The 20,403-nt window shown below is 48.8% G+C and overlaps 2 protein-coding genes across 5 annotated transcripts; both read left to right on the forward strand.

Annotated features, from left to right (window-relative positions):
• The first annotated feature begins 210 nt into the window (after positions 1-210).
• Positions 211-5,666, forward strand: bfsp2 (beaded filament structural protein 2, phakinin). Its single transcript, XM_035431514.1, has 8 exons — positions 211-657; positions 1,763-1,845; positions 2,211-2,367; positions 2,751-2,912; positions 3,312-3,440; positions 3,972-4,207; positions 5,110-5,189; positions 5,476-5,666. The coding sequence occupies exons 1-8, from the start codon at positions 211-213 to the stop codon at positions 5,511-5,513; spliced, it is 1,332 nt and encodes a 443-aa protein (XP_035287405.1). The 3' UTR covers positions 5,514-5,666.
• A 2,648-nt stretch (positions 5,667-8,314) lies between these two features.
• Positions 8,315-14,930, forward strand: LOC118233000 (protein CDV3 homolog). 4 transcript variants are annotated; one of them, XM_035428289.1, is made up of 5 exons: positions 8,315-8,739; positions 12,026-12,099; positions 12,586-12,719; positions 12,879-13,041; positions 14,578-14,930. In XM_035428289.1, exons 1-5 carry the CDS (start codon positions 8,554-8,556, stop codon positions 14,702-14,704), a joined length of 684 nt encoding a protein of 227 aa, XP_035284180.1. In that variant the 5' UTR covers positions 8,315-8,553; the 3' UTR covers positions 14,705-14,930. The 4 variants fall into 4 exon arrangements, with proteins under 4 accessions (XP_035284180.1, XP_035284179.1, XP_035284178.1 ...); XM_035428288.1 differs by having other exon boundaries at positions 8,317-8,739; positions 12,026-12,102; positions 14,578-14,926; XM_035428287.1 differs by having other exon boundaries at positions 8,317-8,748; positions 14,578-14,925.
• The last annotated feature ends 5,473 nt before the right edge of the window (positions 14,931-20,403 follow it).

Consider the following 20,403-nt stretch of genomic DNA (forward strand, 5'->3'; position numbering starts at 1 on the left):
CCAACCAACAATGCCCCCGGCATCAGCCCGGCAGCGGGACAATCGGCTGGCACAAAAGCCGCCAGTTTCCAGAAGCCCGGCCCACAATAAAGGGGACGTCACGGGCGCGGGGGCGCGGGGGCTCGGGCCGGGCGGGGGGCGGGGCCCGGGGATATCAGAGCGGCGGGGACGCCAGCGGGTCGACCGGCCTGCCGCCACACACGCCGAAAAATGCCTCTGCCGAGACGTCGATCCTCCTTCCTGGGCCAGTCGGCGGCCCCTCCCCTGCCGGAGCGGGCAGCGGGCGGCATCACCGCCGCCGCCACCGCCGCCCCGCGCGGCGTGTTCGTGGGCACCGTGCCCGCCCCCCTGGGCGCCGGCCTGAGCGGCCTGGGCGCGCGGGTGTCGCGGCGGGCGCTGGGCATCAGCAGCGTCTTCATGCAGGGCATGCGCAGCTCGGCCGCGCCCGTCCCGCCGCAGCAGGGCGGGCGCGGGCAGCGCCACCCGGCCTTCGAGAGCCTGAACGGCTGCCTGCTGGAGTACAGGGACAAGGTGCGCGCCCTGGAGCAGCTCAACCAGCAGCTGGAGGAGCAGATACGCCGCTGCCTGGACCGCAAGGCCTCCAGCGCCGGGAACTGGGGCGCCCTGCGCCAGGACTGGGAGGACATCTACCGGCAGGTGGGGGATGCACAGGATTCTGGGACAGGGGAGCGCAAGAGAGCGGGAGATAACCTCCCTCCAGAAGGTTCTGTGAAACAGAACTAAACAGTATAGAGTTATTAACAGCATGCGTTGCAGTAGTAGCGTTAGTTGTGGGGTACGTTAAGCCCTCACACATATGGCACTGTTTGTGTCTGTGTGATGTTGAATAGCTGAAATATGTATAGTCGAATTGAGAGTGAATCTTTTGAACGGTATTTATGACGGTATATCTTTTGAAGTGAATCTTTGGATGGTATTTTCTGAAAGTGCTTACAATTTTTGGACAGGGTTGTTGATGTTGACATCAATGAACAGAAGCAGATTGACAACAGGAAGGGGTTGATAGATGGAGAATTACTGCAGTAGTGCCAATGTCTGGGCTTTGTTATTACCCCTTATCTTATCTCAGGCAAGATGGAGGACCGGGAGGAGGCGTACTGGCTCATGGGGCATGAGAGGGCAGTTGTAGCCTGTGGTAAAGACTGTACTGCACGTGGAGAAACCAAGCCTATGCTTCTGTTCAGCTTCAGCGAGTCGTGGTGTTTGTGGGAAGTACTGACGGTAATGGGTGCATATCCATAAACAAGTGTTTAGGGCATGAAGTAAGCCGGTGAGGAAAAGTGGTACCAGCATCCTGTGTTAAATGTTTCCGAACAAGTTTAATGGTGCAAACAACATTTTGATCTTGAAATGTAAACAGTACCTTTAAAGACCAAAGAAACAGTTGTAGGAAGCAATTTTGTTTGGGCCATTAAATTTGTTCAAGAGCATTTAATATCTTGTGTCCACACCAAAGACAAACTATCATTCCTCTTCAGGCTGACCAAGGTGGCCCTCTGGTGGTTAATTTTGTTTGACAACAAATTAAAACCCGTGCAATCAGGCCAGCTTCTTTGATAAGAGAGAAGATGTAAATCGTAGTCCTGCTTTTTAAAATTTAGTCACACTAACATATATTTACCCTCCAGATTGCAAATAAAGTTGCATATTCTGAAATTACTCCAAGAAAAGTGCAAGGATGCATGCTTCATGCTTGGGTCCAACCTAACGTTGTGATGTCACCCATTGTGATGTCACCCAGGTGAGCGAGGCCATCCTGGACAATGCCCGGCTCATGCTCCAGACAGAGAACGTCCAGGCCAGTGCCGAGGACTTCAAGGACAGGTGAGCCGCCGTACCTGGGTCAGCTGTACCTCACATATCTCAGTGCTGGGTGCTGGGTTTGGTTCAAATCACCTGGATTTACATTTGCACATTTTTTTCAGCCAGGTGGTAGAACAATTTAGGCAAATCATCTGGGTGAGTTCATGGGTGGAAGAAACACATTTGCAGGACTTTTACTTTCTGGCCTCGGGACAGTAGTGAGATGCCTAGTGATCGGGAGTGATAGGTTTTTGAACATGCACAGACAATTGTTTCAATTTAGTTCCTATCCCTCTCTCCCTCTATCTCTCCCTCTCTGTCCCTATTGTTCCATGTATAAAGTTTTTTTGTGTCTATGGATTCATCACATTTTTTTGTGTCCATAGATATGAGAATGAGCAGCCCTTCCGTAAGGCTGTGGAGGAGGAGATCAACTCTCTGTACAAGGTGATCGATGATGCCAATCTGACCAAGACTGAACTGGAGAGTCAGATTGATAGCATGAAGGCGGAGCTGGGGGACCTGGATAGGGCCTATGAAGAGGTGAGGGGTCAGGGGTCATAGGTCAAGTATGCCACCATGTCAAATGTTAGGCAGAAAGTGAAACTTCACTTATACCCCATATGAAAAGCAATGCTGTGGTAAACTGGCAACATTTTTATCTTGGTTAACATTCCATTCTCGAGGTTCAGGAACACCGGGGGTAAAATCAGTTAAAGCAGTGCATCTTAAGCTATTGTTCAGAACCCAAAATGAGTATGAGGTGGGTCTGTACTCCACTAAGCTATGCTAGTATGTGCATTGGAAGGGTCTCTGAAAGGTACTAAATTTACATTAAAAGTATTTCTAATTTGGGTCCCGATATTTAAAAGGTTAAGAACCCATAATTTAGAGACCTTAACTGTACTGTATGTCACTCTCCGCAGGAAGTGAGAGCTCTGTACAAGCAGCTGGCTGGCCCGCAGGAAAATGAGCCGGGCGCCCCCATCGAGACCAGCCTGGACCAGATCCTGGGCTACATCCGCTCCCACTGGGAGAGAGCCATCGAGAGGAACCGGGCTGAGACCGACGCCTACCTCGAGCTCAAGGTAACCCAGAATCCAGTCCGCTTCCGAACCGCCTGCTACGGGCTAAACATGAGCTCAAGTGATCCATCACCGACCCAGCATAAAGCATCCTCACAAACACGTAGGGCTGAAATGCACGTAATGTCCAGATTCTACCATTTCAGCATCACTGGATAGTGTAGGCAGGCTAGAGCAGGTTTTCTGGAATACTTTTTTCCAGGCGTCCTAGAACTTCATTGCATTTCGATCACCAGTAGCGATTGTTACATCAGCATTAGAATGTTCCGTTAAGAAGAGCACTCTAATCACACATTTGTGATCTCACAAAGGGTCAATGCTGCACCGTTCTTTTGAATGAGATGAATGACTCTCTCTCTCTCTCTCTCTCTCTCTTTCTCCCTTCCCCATGTGCGCGTGCAGCAGACGGACAGTCCGACCACCAAGCTGACCCGTGAGGAGGAGGAGATAGAGGGCCTGAAGAGCGAGTGCAACGACTCCGGCTGCAAGATCCAGAGCCTGCAGGCCGAGACCGAGTCCCTCAGAGCTCTGGTACTCCCCCCCACCCCACCCGCTGGAGCTGGGGAGACCACCTGACTGGGCTTCAGTGATTGGCCCTGCTTCAGGGACATGGAGTTACCCTGCCGCTCTTATACTGGAGCCCAGTCACTGGTCCCCTCACCTGCCCACACACCTGCACCTGCACTTGTCCCCATCATTCCTACATATTTGTCTATATGTCTTGGAACCTAGTAGACATTTGTGTGTGTGTGCACGCAACCATGCATGTGTGTGGGTGCATGTACGCATACATGTGTGTGTCTGGTGTATAAGCGTGCATGCATGTGTGTGTGTATGTGTGTGTGTGTGTGTATGCTTGTGTGTGCATGTGTGTGTGTGTGTGTGTGTATGAGTGTGTAGGTGTACACAGCCCCTGACTGCTGTACTTGTCTCTGTGCTAACGTGTGTGTGTGTGTGTGTGTGTGTGTACCTGTGTACATACGTGTGTGTGTGTGTATATGTATGTGTAGAACAGCCCCTGACTGCTGTACTCTGTCCCCGTGCTAACGCGTGTCCCTGCAGAAACGCGGCCTGGAGAACTCCCTGAGCGACGCCCGGCACTGGCACGCCATCGAGCTGCAGAACCTGGGCTCCGTCATCGGCAAGCTGGAGGCGGAGCTCGGCGACATCCGCGGCGACGTCGAGCAGCAGCGCCGCGACTACGAGACGCTGCTCGGCAACAAGGTGCGGCTGGAGCTGGAGATCGGGACCTACCACGGCATTCTGGACGGGGAGGAGAGCAGACAGCAGCCCTCGATGTGAGCCACGCCCCTGCGGCACTCGCCATGTAAACCAGGGGGCTGCCCGGCCCTGTTCCTGCAGATCTACCATCCCGTGGTGTTTTTACTCCAACCCTGGTTTGGCACACCCGATTCTAATAATTAGCACCGCCGTGAGATCTCTAGTTGTTGATAAATGAGGTGTGCTTTGTTAGGGTCGGAGTGAAAACCTACAGGATGGTAGATCTCCAGGAACAGGACTGGAAGCCACTGGTATCAACTGATTTAGATCACTGCATCTTTCATATAAAATGGGCTGAGTTGGAGTTTTGGATCTGGGATTCTGGCCTAGATCAGTTGTTTGGTGCCAGAAAATGACCTGGATCCCCACTCTCTGCCGTTGTATATAAGCTTCTGAACCTGTCGCACCTTTCAATCTGGGTCTTCACTAACTTTAATAGAGGGTGATATTCTGCCCTCTAGTGTTACACGTGGGTACATTTCCACAGGAAAATAACAGTGGTGCTATGAGTGTAAAGGTTTATGAACCCCAAAATTAGTGGAGATATGATGATTGGTGGAGCTAATGTCCCTTACTGATGTTTTACTAAAATAATCAACCAAAATGTTGTGCTAACTGACATCACATGGTACTATGGGTAGTACTCAGTTAACTGTTTCCCAATGTTCCAGTGTTGTGTCTTGCTGTACCTCCAGTGTCTCACTATACGAAACTCTGTTGTGTCTTTCTCTATGAGCGTGTGTACTGTTTAATTTGTGCCGTCACCTCTGTGTTTGACTGAGCATGACTGTTTTTTTTATTTTATTTTTTATCCCGATATCCATACTGTGTGACTGTGTCCTACCAAGCCTGTGCATTTTGCGTGTGATGGTGATTATTTCACGGCCGTACACCCTGTTTGTACTGTATCCATGTGCAGGTGGTCAGGAGGTCCAGAGGAGGGTGAGGTTCTGTCAGAACCCGCACCCTCAGACCCAAATAGTGCTCCACAGCCTGAAGGTAGAGCCTGTCTAAGTTATCTGACCATCCCTCTTTAATGACTTTAAATTGATTTATCATGTAACTGTAAACAGCACCATGGACAGATTGACTCATTACAAAAAAAAAACAACCTTTCTATAAGAAAGGATACCTATTCTTTTCTGTTATTCAGACTGACAATCTGTGGCCATACACGCAAACGGAATTTGAATTATGAAGAGGAAAAGAGGTTGGATATTTGTTTATGTTCAAAAATACACTGCTTTTGTCTGAATGGTTGTTCCCATTTTTTCTTCGCCTTCAGAAGGATCCAATCCACCGGGTAACCTACAGGAGAACTAACGAAAAAAACCCACCACGGCCTGACCTCTCACGGCACTTTGACCTGCGGAATACGACCGACTCTCTCTCTCTCTCTCGCTCTGGAAAAGATCTTCAGTTGGCAAGGCTGTGCTCCTGTTTAGACTTTGAGAAGATTTAATTTGGCCTGTCCCCCCCCCCGGAGGCGCTTGCACTGTAGTTCTTCGGGTCTCTGTGAGAGGCCATGTTTTTGCTGGGTTTACTGTGTTCTTTTGTATGAGCTTAATAAAACCATAAAAATGATACAAAAAAATACCCTCTTTCACTTAATTGGTCCTTGCAGCTGAGGGTAGCACTTGACTTGTGCTGCATTACCATGATAATAGATTGTCTATTTTCCTATCAGAAGCTTTTCTGATAGGAGTTCTGATGACGGTGAAAGGCTCTGCTCTGCTCATATAAACGGTCTGATTTGATGGCAATGGAGCATTGATTTGTACACATCACTGAGTGTTTTATAATAATAATTCACTAAATCATTAAAAGTTTCACTGAAATTAGTCCACCTAAACCATGGTATCACTAAAAGCTACACGAGTATGTTGGAATCATCGCAATGTTAATAAAAATGTTACATACAAGATATTAAGAGTTACTATGTAATATAGTGTCAGAGGACAAAGTCCCAGATCCGTTGTTAACTTTAAAAAACCCAAATAATTTGAGAAATATGCATATAAATATAATATTTTAAATATGATTTATATGATTTTTAGTAAGTAGTGAGTTATAAATGAAAAACACAAATGACAAATTAATAAGAGTAAAATGTGTGTGTGGTAATAAATATTTTTTATCTAGGTTGTGATGATTTCTGACAACTCTTCTTCAGAAGCGCTACACGATCAGCTAATCCCTTAAAACTAAAAAGGAAGAGTGAGTAATCGCTGATCCCTATGCACGGAGGATATCATCCCTTACCGTTCATCAACAAGTGATGTGGAAAAAAATAAAATCTACAGTATTTTCACCTCTCAGTTCTTAAACAGGTCTCTGGCCTCGTTTCGTCCCGGATACCCTGCTCCAAGGACGTGCACAGACATTTTGAGGGGCAGGGGCTCAAGCCAAGAAAAAGACATTCCCCCCCCCCCACCCCCCTACATCAGCACACTACATCATGCCCCCCGTTGCCCTATCATCTGACATTTTAGTTTTATAACGACTATGGCGATGTAATTAGGTTTTATAACAGTAATCATAATTATAACAACAACAGCAGCAACAACACAACAACAATAATAATAATAATAATAATAATAATATTTATTTGGTCCAGGAGGGCATTTCAGCCAAGGAGCAGAAAGGGGCAGTGGCTCGAGCCACTGTAGCCACCCCCTCTGCACGTCCCTGCCCTGCCCTGCACGTCCCTGCCCTGCCCTGCCCTGCCCTGCCCTGCCCTGCCCTGCACGTCCCTGCCCTGCCCTGCCCTGCCCTGCCCTGCCCTGCTCTGCACGTCCCTGCCCTGCCCTGCCCTGCCCTGCCCTGCCCTGTGTCAGTCTGCGCTAACGTGTGCAAAATGCTTAACAGAAGGCCTGGGGCACGTACAGCACAGCCAGCCCTTAGCTTTCCTTCATTTTCATCTGTCCCTGTTCCTGCGGCACTTAAGAAGAACCGCTCTGCTTCCATTTTCATACCTACTGGACTGCTCTTTTTAAGCAGGGCCCGGAGAAGTATTTGAGGTGCTATTTTACACGCATCTCAGTCTTTCGTCATCGATAAATGTAATTTTGAGCGACCCAATTTTTCCAGTGAGAACATTTTGCTCTGACCGATGCCTCTGTTAAATGATAACTCTCTGATCTGCCTCTCTCTCCTCTCTTTCCCCTTATATATTCTGACAGCTTTTTAGTCAAAGAACCGTCTAAAAGCACATGTCTGTCTGAGATTATAATAGCTGTTCTATGGTAATATTGCTCTGTTCTAAAGGCAAGCTGCAATATGTGCAACAAAAATTTTATTTGCGGGCATGCGATGTACAAGTAGGGTATCGTTTTACTCTGTCATCATTCTTGATATTTTTTGTGCATCCACATTTCCTTTCCTCCACACTTGGTTGTAACGAGGTCATTTTACATTGTTTTGATTTTATGAACACCATAAAATTTTGTCCTTAATTGTATAATTAGTCACGTGCCTCTGCTGATTGCCAAACAACTGCAAAACTCTGCAGTGTGTGTCTGCAGGGACACTGGGAGGATAACTGTTGAAATTCAGGTTAAACCCTGAATTTAACCTGATTTACTCTGGGTTCTATGCATGGGCCAAATATAACCAAATAAATTACTTCAGAGACGACTCACCCATATAAAAAGGAGGAAAATGAGTGGAATAAAAATATGGGCTTCTGATAAAGTAATCTGAGCACATACAATATTGTATGTATTTTTTGCAGGGTTATAAAGAGTTAAGACATTCTGTGATAGGCTACACCTACTGTACATATTTGTGTGAAACCAGAGGCAAACTATTCATGCAAGCAAATGTGTTTAAGTCAATGGAGCTGCTCATTTGTAGCATTTAAATTATACAGTGGGTTAAATGTGACGGAAAGCCTTTAAAAAAAAGGTTGATTAGCTTTACTTTTGAGATTCAAGTGCTGTTGACCTGCAGCATGTCACTGTGAATCCCTCCCTACACTTCAGCAGCGCGCGGCTAGTGGAAACCCTTTCAGGCCTCGACCACTCCCCGGAAGTCTCACTCATCCTGTTTGTCATTTCACTATTGGCTACTGAGCCTGTCAATGAACTAAGAGCAGCTCGCGTACAGCCGAAGGGGTAGGTTTCACATCCGGTTGCCTTATGTTCGGCATGACAGAGAGGCGCAGCAACTTCGCGAATGTATGCAGCCGGCTGTTAGTCTTTCATTAAATGACACGTGAAAGGAGCATTTTGAAAGATTCACGTTGAACTTCTGGCGTTGTTTTGCAGAGAGCCGATATTGAACTATATAAATTATCTGGCTAGTAAATCAGACACAGAAGGTGAACTATATGTAATATATATATCTATATTTTTATAAGAAAATGGCGGATATTACTAGTGCTTGTCCTGAGAAGAGCTTGGACGACTTCTTTGCCAAGCGAGATAAAAAGAAGAAAAAGGAAAAAGGAAAGGGGAAGGAGCAAGCACCGACACCGGGACCTGTAACTTCGAAAAAGAACAAAAAGGAAAAGGAGAAGCCAACCAAAAACGAGAATCAAGACACGCAGGTAGAGAAGGTATGCGAATAGATCAGCTAGTCAGCTATCCAGCCAGTTTGACGTCAGTGCAGCGGTTAGCTAGATAGCTAACTACTACGCCCAAGGTAAAACCAATCACAGGTCAAGTAATCAGCCTGGTAATCATTGCATTCTTTAGTGTTGTGTGATGTGTGACAAAGTAAAACCGTTTAATTCGACACATAGTGGAGTGTCGGATTTCCAGCTGAGCGGCTTGCGGGCGCGAGACTGATCTCCCGCTTTAGCTCGTCAGTCAGCTGATTTGCTACCGCATGCAGTCACGGTGTTGCCGGTCTGTAAAAACTATGAGTTACGTTATAAATTAATTCCTCGTTTGTAAGATACCGTTGTTTATTTAGCATAGTATGAGAGTGTATAAAATATAGTGTTAAAGCTTGAATCGTGGCCAGTCGGCCTAATATGGTTGACTGATGCCCTGCCTATCTCGTTGCAGAGCTCGCTAGCTGTAGCGAAGTTTTTTAGTGAAGCTATCATAGCTAATGCCAGCTATTACGCGAATGCAGTAAATATGTTGGCTATCATGTTTCCCTAGCCAGTCGAAACGTTCATGAATATTGTTTAATCGGATAGAGGGTACGGTTTGAATAAAGTACATTTGCTTGCAGTTATTTGAAATGGCTAAGTCAACGTGTGGTTAAAAGTAACCATTTATTAATAGCACGACCAACCACGTTTTTCTAATCGTAATCCGGGTGTCGAGGGGTTGACTTAGCCTACATGTATGTAATAATTAGGTTGTGCAGTCGGATTTGGCGATTGATTGTCTGAAATGTCAGAGATGACAAATGGTATGTATACCGCTACATAACGCAAGGCTATATGGAATGTCTCGGTAACTGACTGTAGACTGAATCACAGCACACACGTATTTTCAATACGTACTAGAATGCGAATTTCTCTTATCTGCGAACAAGGTTATCGGATGCTACAAGATTCAAAGAATCTTGAGGCGTTTCATCTAAAAAGTGACCAAAGCTCTATCCAACATCTATCCATCTCGGATTCCCAGTGGGCTGTCTGTAAATGGAGACTACTTGGGATAGATAGGCCGTCTGAGATGGTCAGGCACATTGCAGTTAGATGGCACTGTAAATGCTATTAGAATCTGTTGGATGCATCGAACCTATTGCTCTAACAGGGGTGCAGTACTGGGGTGTCCTTGAGAATAAGTGCCACGTAATGAATTCTCAGAAAGAAAAGAAAAAAATGAATGGAAGTTCCATGTTGGTGTTCCGGAATGGCTCTGTCAGTAAAGGATTTTTCCTGCAGTGCAGTGCTGGACCCCAGTATTCCGGAACAGGCAAGGGGGTTTCAAGTCAGCCAGGTCTCCTCTGTTTTCCATAGTGCTCTGTCCTCCCTGCTCACAAGCTGGCAGTTGGAGCTGATGTGAGACGCAAGGAGGTGTAGGAGGTGCACGGGTAGCTTCCTGTGCTCCTCCTATGGGTCTTGGGGGGGTTGGGGTGTAAACCTTCACCACGACGATAGGGTACGATTTTGAGTCTTGAGGCGACAGTTTGATATTTGGCAGTATCACAGATTTTTCTACGATACGATCAAAAATGATCCGATGTAGTAAGAAATGATCAGTATATATGTGATCCAGCTAACACAAGCCTGCTAAAATGTCAATAGGTTTTTGCACTCTCAACCTCATATTGGTTGCATGTGCACGTCACATTTAACAGATGGAAACACAGCACTAGCGTGAGTGATGAGGTCAAGTTGGAAATGTACACAGTGATGTTTGGCAGTGTTGCTAGAGAGCAAACCGGCATAAGATTTATGGACATTTCAATCAATACATTGCTATGATTCATAAAGATACAGGAAGGTCTTTTTCCTCCCGTTGCACTGATTGGATGACGTCGTCGCTCATTGAACTAATGCATCGTTACAGATCGGTGTCGCTACACTGCCCCCTACCAGGGCCTAACTGGGCATTTAATGTTGGAGAGAAAAAAGAGAAGTCGTTTGAAACGGATGCTGTGTTGTGCTGCCAGTCTCTGAGCACAGGGGCGTGATGACGCTTGTCTGGCCTGAGACGCGAGAGAGAAAAAGCCATCGAATGGACCTGCTGCAAAGCCGCTAATTTAAAATGGCGGCTTAAAAAGGCAGTTTGAATTATGTAGCGCACGCGCATCCATACAGCCCGGTGGTGCTCTCGTCATATGCAGGCTGGATGATTCCTGTTGTCCGGTGTGTGCACTTTGGGGGGGGGTGGGGCGGCGCTGTGGCCCTCAGCTCAGGGTGTTCATTTCCCCCACCCCCGACGGTCCGGAGCTGCTGTTGCCCGGGCCCTCAGGAGCAGAATGTGCCTGCCGCACTCTGAGCCCTGTGCTCACCGGACGCCACGTCACTCAGCCCCTCGGGTGGGATGGGGCCGTCCTGTTCCTGCAGCTAAATGGACTGGTAAATGGACTGCATTTATATAGCGCTTTTATCCAAAGCGCTTTACAATTGATGCCTCTCATTTGCCAGAGCAGTTAGGGGTTAGGTGTCTTGCTCAAGGACACTTCGACACACCCAGGGCGGGGTTTGAACCGGCAACCCTCCGACTGCCAGACAATCGGTCTTACCTCCTGAGCAGCTCTGCCCCGCCCTGGGCCGTCCCGCCAAAAGCCGTTTTTCCGACGCACTGCCGAGCGACGAGACTGGTCCTTACGGCCCGCAGCAGCCAGTGGCCCTGAGGGGTGGGGGGGGGGGGGGGGGGTCGTGCGAATGCAGCTCCACCCGGCCGGCTGCAGTTCTCGCCGCAGCAGCACTCCGAGCAGCAGCGTGTCGCTAGCTCTATCAGCGCTGCCAAGGTCAGCCCTCCCCCCCCCGAGTCACATGAGGCCTTTCCACGCAGGGGCTCCCTGCTAGCTCCAGAAGGCTCTGTGTGTTGTGGACGCACACAAAGCCTCCCTCAGCGCTTCTCGTACAGTGAGTCTGTGCTCATACAGCAGGAGGGCCCGTACAGTGAGCTGTGCCTGGCATTGTGCACCTGCACCTGCAGCGGCAGGAGGCTAGCCGCTAGCCCGGCGTGTAACAAACCCCCAAAATGGCTGAAGGTGCAGCCTGGAGTGGGTGGGTGTTCATGTCCCTGGGCCCTGTGCACTGGCAGCAGCAGGAGGCTACCGCTAGCCGCTAGCCCGGCGTGTAACAAACCCCCAAAATGGCTGAAGGTGCAGCCTGGTGTGGGTGGTGTTTTGGGCCCTGCGCTCGGTTGTGAAGCGGTGGCCCCGGCTGACGCTGTTTCCGGTGATGTGTGTTGCAGGAGGACGCGGAGTGGAAGGAGTTCGAGCAGAAGGAAGTGGACTACAGCGGGCTGCGGTTGCAAGCTATGCAGCTGAAGTAAGGCCAAAGGGGGATCCCCTGAGGATTAGTCATTGCTATGGCAATGGCTTCAGTTATAGTCATTCGATATTCTCATGTTGCTCATATTACAGTTATGGAAAGGCCCTATGAACCACGGTTCTACTTCTGTTTATATTGACCTTTGCATTTATGTTTGTGTATGAGCTATATGAGTGTATATGTGCATATACTACATAAATATATGTACACAGCTACATGCAAAATGGAAATAAAGTTTAATAAAAGAATATCTGGAAACTAGTGGGAGATGCTGTGCATCTACATAAAATGCATGCTGCTAAATCTGTGCCCCATATTCTGAAGTTTCACGCAGATCTATGCAATGTGAACCTTTTTGCATTGCCTGGCTTGTTCAGTGGACAGTCAGCGAGACTCTCGGCATACAGGATAGAGGAGCACGCTTGTGTTCTCACACGGGTCTGATAAATAGCACTGGTGACGGTGACTTTTCTTTGCCAGCGATGAGAAGGAGGAAGAGGAGTATGAAAAGGAAGAGGTGGGCGAGGACGGAGAGATCATCCTGGTCAGCGGGGACAAAATGTCCGGCCCGTGGAACAAGCCCGGATACGCCCCCGTGGCGGCCCCGCCCGTGGGTGAGTGGGGTCGGGGGGTCCGCGTCGGGTGGGGGTGGGGGTGGATGGGGGGGGGGGGGGCGGGGGTGTAGCGGGGGGAGGTGAAAAGCCTGGTTATGCGCTCAGGTCTGGAGAGTGATGTGGCGTTCCTCTCTCTCTTTCTCTCTCTCCCCCTTACAGTGGAGGTGGAGGCCCCCGAGCCCAAGCCTGCGGGGGTGTACCGGCCCCCCGGGGCCCGACTGGGGCCCGCAAAGAAGGGCCCGACCCAGGGGCCCCCGGAGATCACCAGCGACGCCCAGTTCCCCTCGCTTTCGTCCACGGCCAAACACGTGGAGACCCGCAGGTGAGTCATCTTTCGGGCGGAGGTGGGGTCGGAGAGTCATCGAGCGGCGAAGTATCTGTCTGACACAACGGGTTTGCTTTTAGGCCAGGTGTGAAATTTGGCTGCGGTTTCATACCGGTAAACATTTCCTGCCACTGAGGCGCGTAGTTTCTCTGTTCCCATCATGCATCACTGTGGTACTCAGAGTGGTGTGTGTACGATGACCCCCCCCCCTCCCCCCCCCGCTGCAACCCAGTAAGGGAAGAGCTGCAGGAAACGGTGCTTTTATCCACTGACTATTTGTGAGCAATTCCACCGCCAGATGGAGTCATTTTAATTGGCCGGTCTCAAATCGAGGGGTAAGTGCGAACCAAAGTTAGGCCCGTAGTTGAGACTCAATCTCAACTGAGTCCCGAGTCAACAAGTCATTGGTTATTCAAGCCAAATTCAAGACCAAGACCACAGGGTAGTCAAGTCTGAGACCGCAAATATTGAAGTCTATTCAAGACCGAGGCCGTAACAATGAATTTTTACACGGCTGCCATTGTAATGTCATTTTTATTGCTATATTGTAAGTGCACACCATGTTTGAATTTGCTTTGACTGGCAAAATCCCAGGAAAAAACTCTTTCTAAACTAGTTTTTGGCTCTTGACAGTAGGAGACTGAGTGCTCAGTGTCAGAGACAGATTCCTGTACAGAGTTAAGCTTATTCAGAGGGTGACACCATACTGAAGCTGCCAAAATCTACTCTCCTGACTGCAGCAGTGGGCTCCAGTACTGCAGTTTTGCCAAAAAAAAAGGCACTTCAGCCGCAGAATGTGATTATATTACGAGTTTATACTTCACCTTGGTGTCCATTTGAGCTCACGGTATTGTCTTTTTAATAAGTATATTTTATCCTTTATTCATTCTGCATGCTGTGTCATTGAAAACTGTCAAACTTCAAGGTCCGGCTCAGTGTGGAATTTGTTCTGGCTTGAGAACAGCAACACCAATTGGTTCGGAAAAGCCCATTTTAACCTCTGCACAGGGCTCTACAGTGCTCCCATTTTGAGAAGTCATATATATGCTATCCGGAAAAATAATTTAAAGAGCACATCTACTAATTGGAATGCATTAGGGCTACTACTTAGGAACATGTGTGCTCCTTGGAAAAGATGTTAGCGCCATAGAGCCCTGATACAGGCGAGAGCTGTGTGTGTGCGTGCGCATGTGTGCGCATGAGTGTGTGTGTGTGTGTGTGTGTGTGGTGCATGCGTGCGTGTGCGTGGTGCGTCTTGTGTGTGTGCACTTGCATACATGCTGTGTGGTGCGTGTGAGGTGCGTGTATGTGGTGCGTGTGAGGTGTGTGTGTGTGAGTGTGTGTGTGGTGCGTGTGAGGTGCGTGAGTGTGTGTGAGTGTGTGTGAGTGTGTGTGAGTGTGTGTGAGTGTGTGTATGTGTGCACTTGCGTACATGCTGTGTGGTGCGTGTGAGGTGCGTGTGTGTGCATGTGTATGTAGCTGTGGTCCAGGGCTGATGGCGGGCTCCTCTGTGTGCGCGTGTCTCTCCCGCAGGGACAGGGAGATGGAGAAGACCTTTGAGGTGGTGAAGCACAGGAGCCGAGCCCGGGAGGAAGGAGGCGGAGCCTCTGCACAGCAGCTGCAGCTGGACAACCAGTATTCCATCCTCGGGGACAAGTAACCGCCCCCCCCCCCCCCCCCCCGTGCCAAGCCCCACCCACCCAGCATGGCCCCGCCCTCTGCCTGTGAGCAGGTGGGAGGGAGCAGAACTACGGCCATTCAACACACAATCGCATACACACTCAAATACATGCGCTCTCCCTCTCACATATGCTCTCCATCTCTCTCCCTCTCTCCATCTCTCTCTCGCATACACACACGCACCTACACATTCTCTGTCTCTCTAACACACACACACACACACACACTCTCTGTCTCTCTAACACTCACGCACACACACACACACACACACACATTATCTCTCTCACACACACACACACACACTCTCTGTCTCTCTAACACTCACACACACCCACACACACATTATCTTTCTCTCACACACACACACACACACACACACACACACACATACACTCTCTGTCTCTGCTCCTCTCTCTTCTCTCACACACACGCATCCTCTCTCTCTGTGGCACACACACACGCGCACTGGGCTGGCACAGGCCTCTCCTTCACTCATTGGGCCCTTTGTTCATCACAGCCCTCTTTAACGGCCACGGCCACAGGGAGAGGGGGGTCAAGACAAAAACAAAAAAACAACAAAAACAGTGTAAAACCCTGACCTGCGTTTGAACATTTAACGATACTTCAGCCATCTTGTTTTTTCATCGCGTCACCGTGGCAGAGGCGGCACACCTCGGCCCCTGCTTCCCTGGGTCTGTCGCCCCTGGAGACCCCCCGCAATCTGAACCAGGCGGCTCTGGGCGGCGGGGGGGGGGGGGGGGGGGAGGGGGGTCGGTCGGTCGGTTGACGTTTTACCGCCATCACAGGATACACACAGGCGTGACCGATCAGCCGAATTTCACACGGGCCGGGGCGCAGCGATAACACGCCTGGAGATCTGGCGTGCGGGACGGAGCGGAGGAGCGGAGACTACCTCAGGTTCACCTCGGCGGAAACGGGGCTGAAGAGAGAGACCTCAGCGCTGTCTGCAGATTTTTAAACATTCCCCCCGCCCCGCCCCGCCCCGCCCCGCCGGGGGCTGCGGACCTGCCACGTCCACTCGCTCGAGAGCCAACGTTCGGGCTGGTCTCCCAAGAAACGGGAATCTCTTTCAAACCTGCTGGCTGTCCGACAGAGAGAAAACACAGAAAAAAACGAAAAACAAAAAAAACTTTAAAGTGGCCTTATTGGGGGGGGGAAGAGAAACTGGGACCCTGTGACTTGTCCTCTGAGAAGATCTGAGCTGTCTTGTTTCACAGGCTGTAATTTGCTCCTGACACTTACCTCTCCTGAATCACAGCCCCCCCTCCCCTTCCTCATCCTCCTTTCAGAATGTAGTGCAGAGCTATAGTTTTGGGTATCCCGCAAAATATACCACTGAACTGTTACGCGTTTCTCCACTAACCCCTCCTCCCCCCCGTCCACCCACACAACCCTCTCCCCCCCCCCCCCCCCCAATACTTTTATTTTGTGTTATAACATTGGCAAGCCATTTTGTGGTAAATATTAAAGGTGTCATTTCTAATTGGATGGAGTTAAGTTTTTTTTTTTTTTTTGTTCTTCTGTCTTCCAATGTTTTCCTTCCGCTGGTTGCCCGTTTTGTACCTTTCTGTCGGCTTGGAGCTGCTCGCTGAGATGCACCTGCCCCCTTTTGGTCTGTTATGGAACTGCACTGGGGATGGGTTCATGATGAGATGATGGTAAATATAACTCCAGTCCAATCCCGAGCCTGTAGAGCTCCAGCCCAGCAGCTTCAAGGCTCTTTCGGTCCCGTGTTTAAAGATGGGAATGTATAAAAGAGCCCCCGCGTTTGTATTTGGGCTACCTGGTCATGGGGTTCTCCTGAGAGGGTTCAGGTGGTGGGTACCCGTCATTGGGCTGAGTGGCCATTTCCGTGTGGAGCGCAGTGGCCCTTCAGAGCTTAACACTTATTTAAATGGGCAGTGTGTTGGGTGTTGGATTGTGTGGTTAGAAACTTTCCCGTGAGCCGGTGTGAGAGAGTCCGTCCACAGCTGGGTTAAAGATGCACAGCATTGTGTGGCCGTCTCCTGTCAGCACCGTATTAGTCTCAGTCCCCACCTTTGCCGTTAGAATTGAGCTTTTTTTTTTTTTTTTAAATTGAAGAGCGAACCATTTAAGCGAGGTTCATTTTAGTCGGCCTTTTCTGTGTTTGTCTCTGTGTATCTGTCGCCTCTGGGAAATGTAACGCCTCAATGGCAACAGAGGAGAGGACAATTAAATCAACTTGCGGTGCTCGTGTCAACAGACCAGATGGGATCCATTCTGTGTTTATATGTATCCTTTTATTTTATCTGTAGTCCAAAAGACAATACTCGAGTTAAAACTGACTCAAGGACCTCAAGATGACCAGACTGTCTCTTCAGAGTTGTCTCCATCTCCCCCTAAACACAAAGTTGGTTACTTTCCTGGCATGGAAGTTGACATTTTTAAGATACAGCAAATATCATTCATAGTTTAAAAAGGAAAAAGAAAAGAAACAAAGCCATAATGGGTAAGATAAAGCAGTCTTGTCAACAAACATCAGTTTATTTGTGCGTCCATCTGAATGATAGAATTCAGCTTTTTCACATCCTGATACAAAGGCCACCAGAAGGAGCGTGTTGGCCTCCAGCTGTGGGTGCGTCGTTCATTTTTTTTTTTTTTTTTTTAACATTTAGCTTGCCGGCTGGACCAGAGCGCGGGTTCCAGGGGTGCTGGCTTCGGTCTGTGGGTGCGGTGAGCCCGTCATGTGGGTCTGTTTCGAAGTCTTGGGGGGGAGGCTGCGGTGGGGGGCGGACCTGCACCTGGCGTGGCGTGGTCCGAACTGGCGCCCCGGCAGTTCACAGCCAGATTATCCAGCCCTGCGGGACACGCGTCTAGTCTGGGCAATTACACTGCAGTAGGCGCACTTTCGTTTTTTTTGTGCGGCTGAGAGGGCGAATGTTTTATCGGACAGGGTGTGCGCCCCTTCAGTCTAACCACAACGCGTTTTTGCGCTCTGGGTATTTGTGTAACCGAATCAACAAACAATGTTTATTTTTTTTTAAGTTCTGGCGGAATACACTTTTCTCGAGGTGCGATAAACAGTTCAGTGAAAGGGGGCTCAGGGCAGCTCTTTAGCTGTGACTCAGCAAAACAGACAGAGCCCTGTGGTTATGACTGTATGGCGGCTACAGGCTGCTCACCCATGCTGCAACTGTGGTTTTGGACGCAGGACGTGATGGGTCTAGTTCTAGAGCGAGATGCTGCTGTTTTGCATCGAAGCAAAGAAGGTACGTAACCGAATGACTCAGCTCTACCTCTACGAACGGGGAAACAAAATGTTTGCAAGCGGTAAAACGTGTAGGCCACACGCGTAAGTTGTTTAGCCTGTCAGTCAATAGCATCTGCGGACCACGCCGGTGCAGTTCAGGCAGTCGTAACGCAAAGTGCCTTATAACATCCCCAATCCCCCCCCCCGTCAGCATTTTATGCTGACAGTAATGGCACCGTCAACTTTGCAGTGCAGAATGTCACCAAAATGGCCTCCAAAAGTCTCTCTGTTTACAAATGCTGCTACAAGCAGTACTGGAAAGTTTTAAGAGAAATTTATGTTGTCTGTACGTTTCCTGCATTTTGAGGCGTCGCATTGTGATAAAGGCAAAAACTACATCGCCAACCAACCTGCGTGATGTGCGGTCAGTAGGTCAATGTTTCTCATCTACATTTGGTGGAGAATAACAAAAAGATGTTTCTGTAGTGTCCTCAGACCTAGGATCAGAGCTGCTATCAGGTTAAAAAAAATTAATAAAAACCGTTACAGATTCATCCCCATGAAGTCTGTGAGTCTGGGAGATGTTTTCATGTATAGATGACGGGGTCTGTACTCTGTAGCGTGGGGAGTTGATAGGGATTGAATCCCTTTCCCCCCCCGAGTCGGAGATAGTGTGATACAGAGATCTTGGCTGCAGGTACATGCAGGGGCACTGCTGTCTTGCCCAAAAAAGAAAGATGCAGGAGATGCATACAAGCGATGGTTTTTCTCCTCCTCTGGTCTTGCTGATACACCTCAGAGCATCAGAATCTGAGCAAAGACAAAAGCTCATTTTAAAATACAAGACAACCCGTATATAATCAAATACATTAACGTTTCTGTACAGTCTAACCAGAGAGCATCACCTACTTTCTAACACCACATCTTGATTTTGCCAACCGTGGAACTTGTGTAACATAGGGGTAAACAAACCTGACCACTTTAATTTGTATTTGAGGTGAAGAACATGTCTCAACACAGGCGTCACTGTTTTTAGCCAGCTTTGACATCAGAAACACTAGATCGTTGGTTCTCAACCCTGTTCCTGTAGGCTTTCACTCCGACTCTAACAGAGCCCCCCCCTCAGTGTAAGAGCTGTCTTTGAGCTGCTAATTAGTAAAGTCAGGTGTGCCAAAATAGGGGTGAAATGAAAACTTACAGGATGGTGGATCTCCAGGAACACGGTTGGGAACCACTGAACTAGATTGTATGGAGGTTAAAGGGATAGTTCTCTTTCTGAGGTTTAAAAAAAAAAAAATAATAATATATATATATTTTTTTTTTAACTGTTTCAGTGTATAGTTCTAATTTGAAGAGGCAGTTTTTATGCGTACAGTGATGGCTAGTTTGGATATGAATGTTTCTGACGACCTGCTGGCTCTGCAGTGGCTTTTATAGGGTCATTAGGGGGTTTGTGGTGCACAGCAGGAAACGTGCTGATCGAGCTGCTTTGGAGTGAGGTGTGTTTTCCTGCTTTGGACCGCAAACCCACTAATGCCCCCTATAAAAGGCATGCTAAAGCCAGCAGGTCCTCAGAAACTTCTCTTGGTCTTATTTAGCACTGCTGAGCAATAACGTTTCACTTACCTGCTGTCACGTCCTTAAAAAGAAAAGAAAAAAAAAAAAAACAAGAAACACTTGCAGCTCAGCAATAATGGGCTTGCACATTATCACCCCTGATCCCCCCCCCCCCCCCCTCCCAAAAAACTCTGTAAACTGAAGCCAAAGGGTTTTTGGCCCCCCACCCAACCATGTCCTGTAAATCCCTGACATGCATGAAGAATTCTTTACTCGCAATAAAATTCAGTTGTCCTGGGGCCTGTACCACAAAGCAGGATTCCTCAGTTAGATAACTGTACTGAGTAAAACTCTTTCTACTTCAGTCCATGTTCCAGATTTGGGAGGGTTCTGGGTTTTACTCGGTGCAGTTATCCAGCTAACTCCGTAAGCCTGCTTTGTGAAACAAAGTTGAATGTAACTTTGTGTTTCCGAAAGCCTTATTTTTCCCGAAACAGGAACTCACTTTATTGGGTTTTCTGTGGCGCCCCTGGGTCCCCGATCACGGAGAAGCAGCCGGGACAGGGGCGGGGAATCTTTTTGGAGGGGGTGGAGGCTGCTCGCCCCATGCGAGTCTGCGTGGGCGTGGCTTGGGTCCTCCCGACCTATGGGAGAGGACCTAGACGTGAGTGCCCCAGCGGCTGAGCGCTCTGTTCCGCTCTGTTTTACCTGCGCTGGAGCTCACCTGCTGCTGGTCCTCCTGAGCGGCCAGCACTTCTGTGTGCCCGTCTGGGCTGCTCTGGGGCGTCCCCTCGCACGCCCTCTCCTGGGGTGGAAATGATTTTGGGAAAAAAATATTTTTTTTTTTACATTTGGGGGAGATTTTTTCATCATATTGCTGACAGGACTGC

The sequence above is a fragment of the Anguilla anguilla genome, chromosome 8, assembly GCF_013347855.1.
Source record: "Anguilla anguilla isolate fAngAng1 chromosome 8, fAngAng1.pri, whole genome shotgun sequence".
Lineage (NCBI taxonomy): Eukaryota > Metazoa > Chordata > Actinopteri > Anguilliformes > Anguillidae > Anguilla > Anguilla anguilla.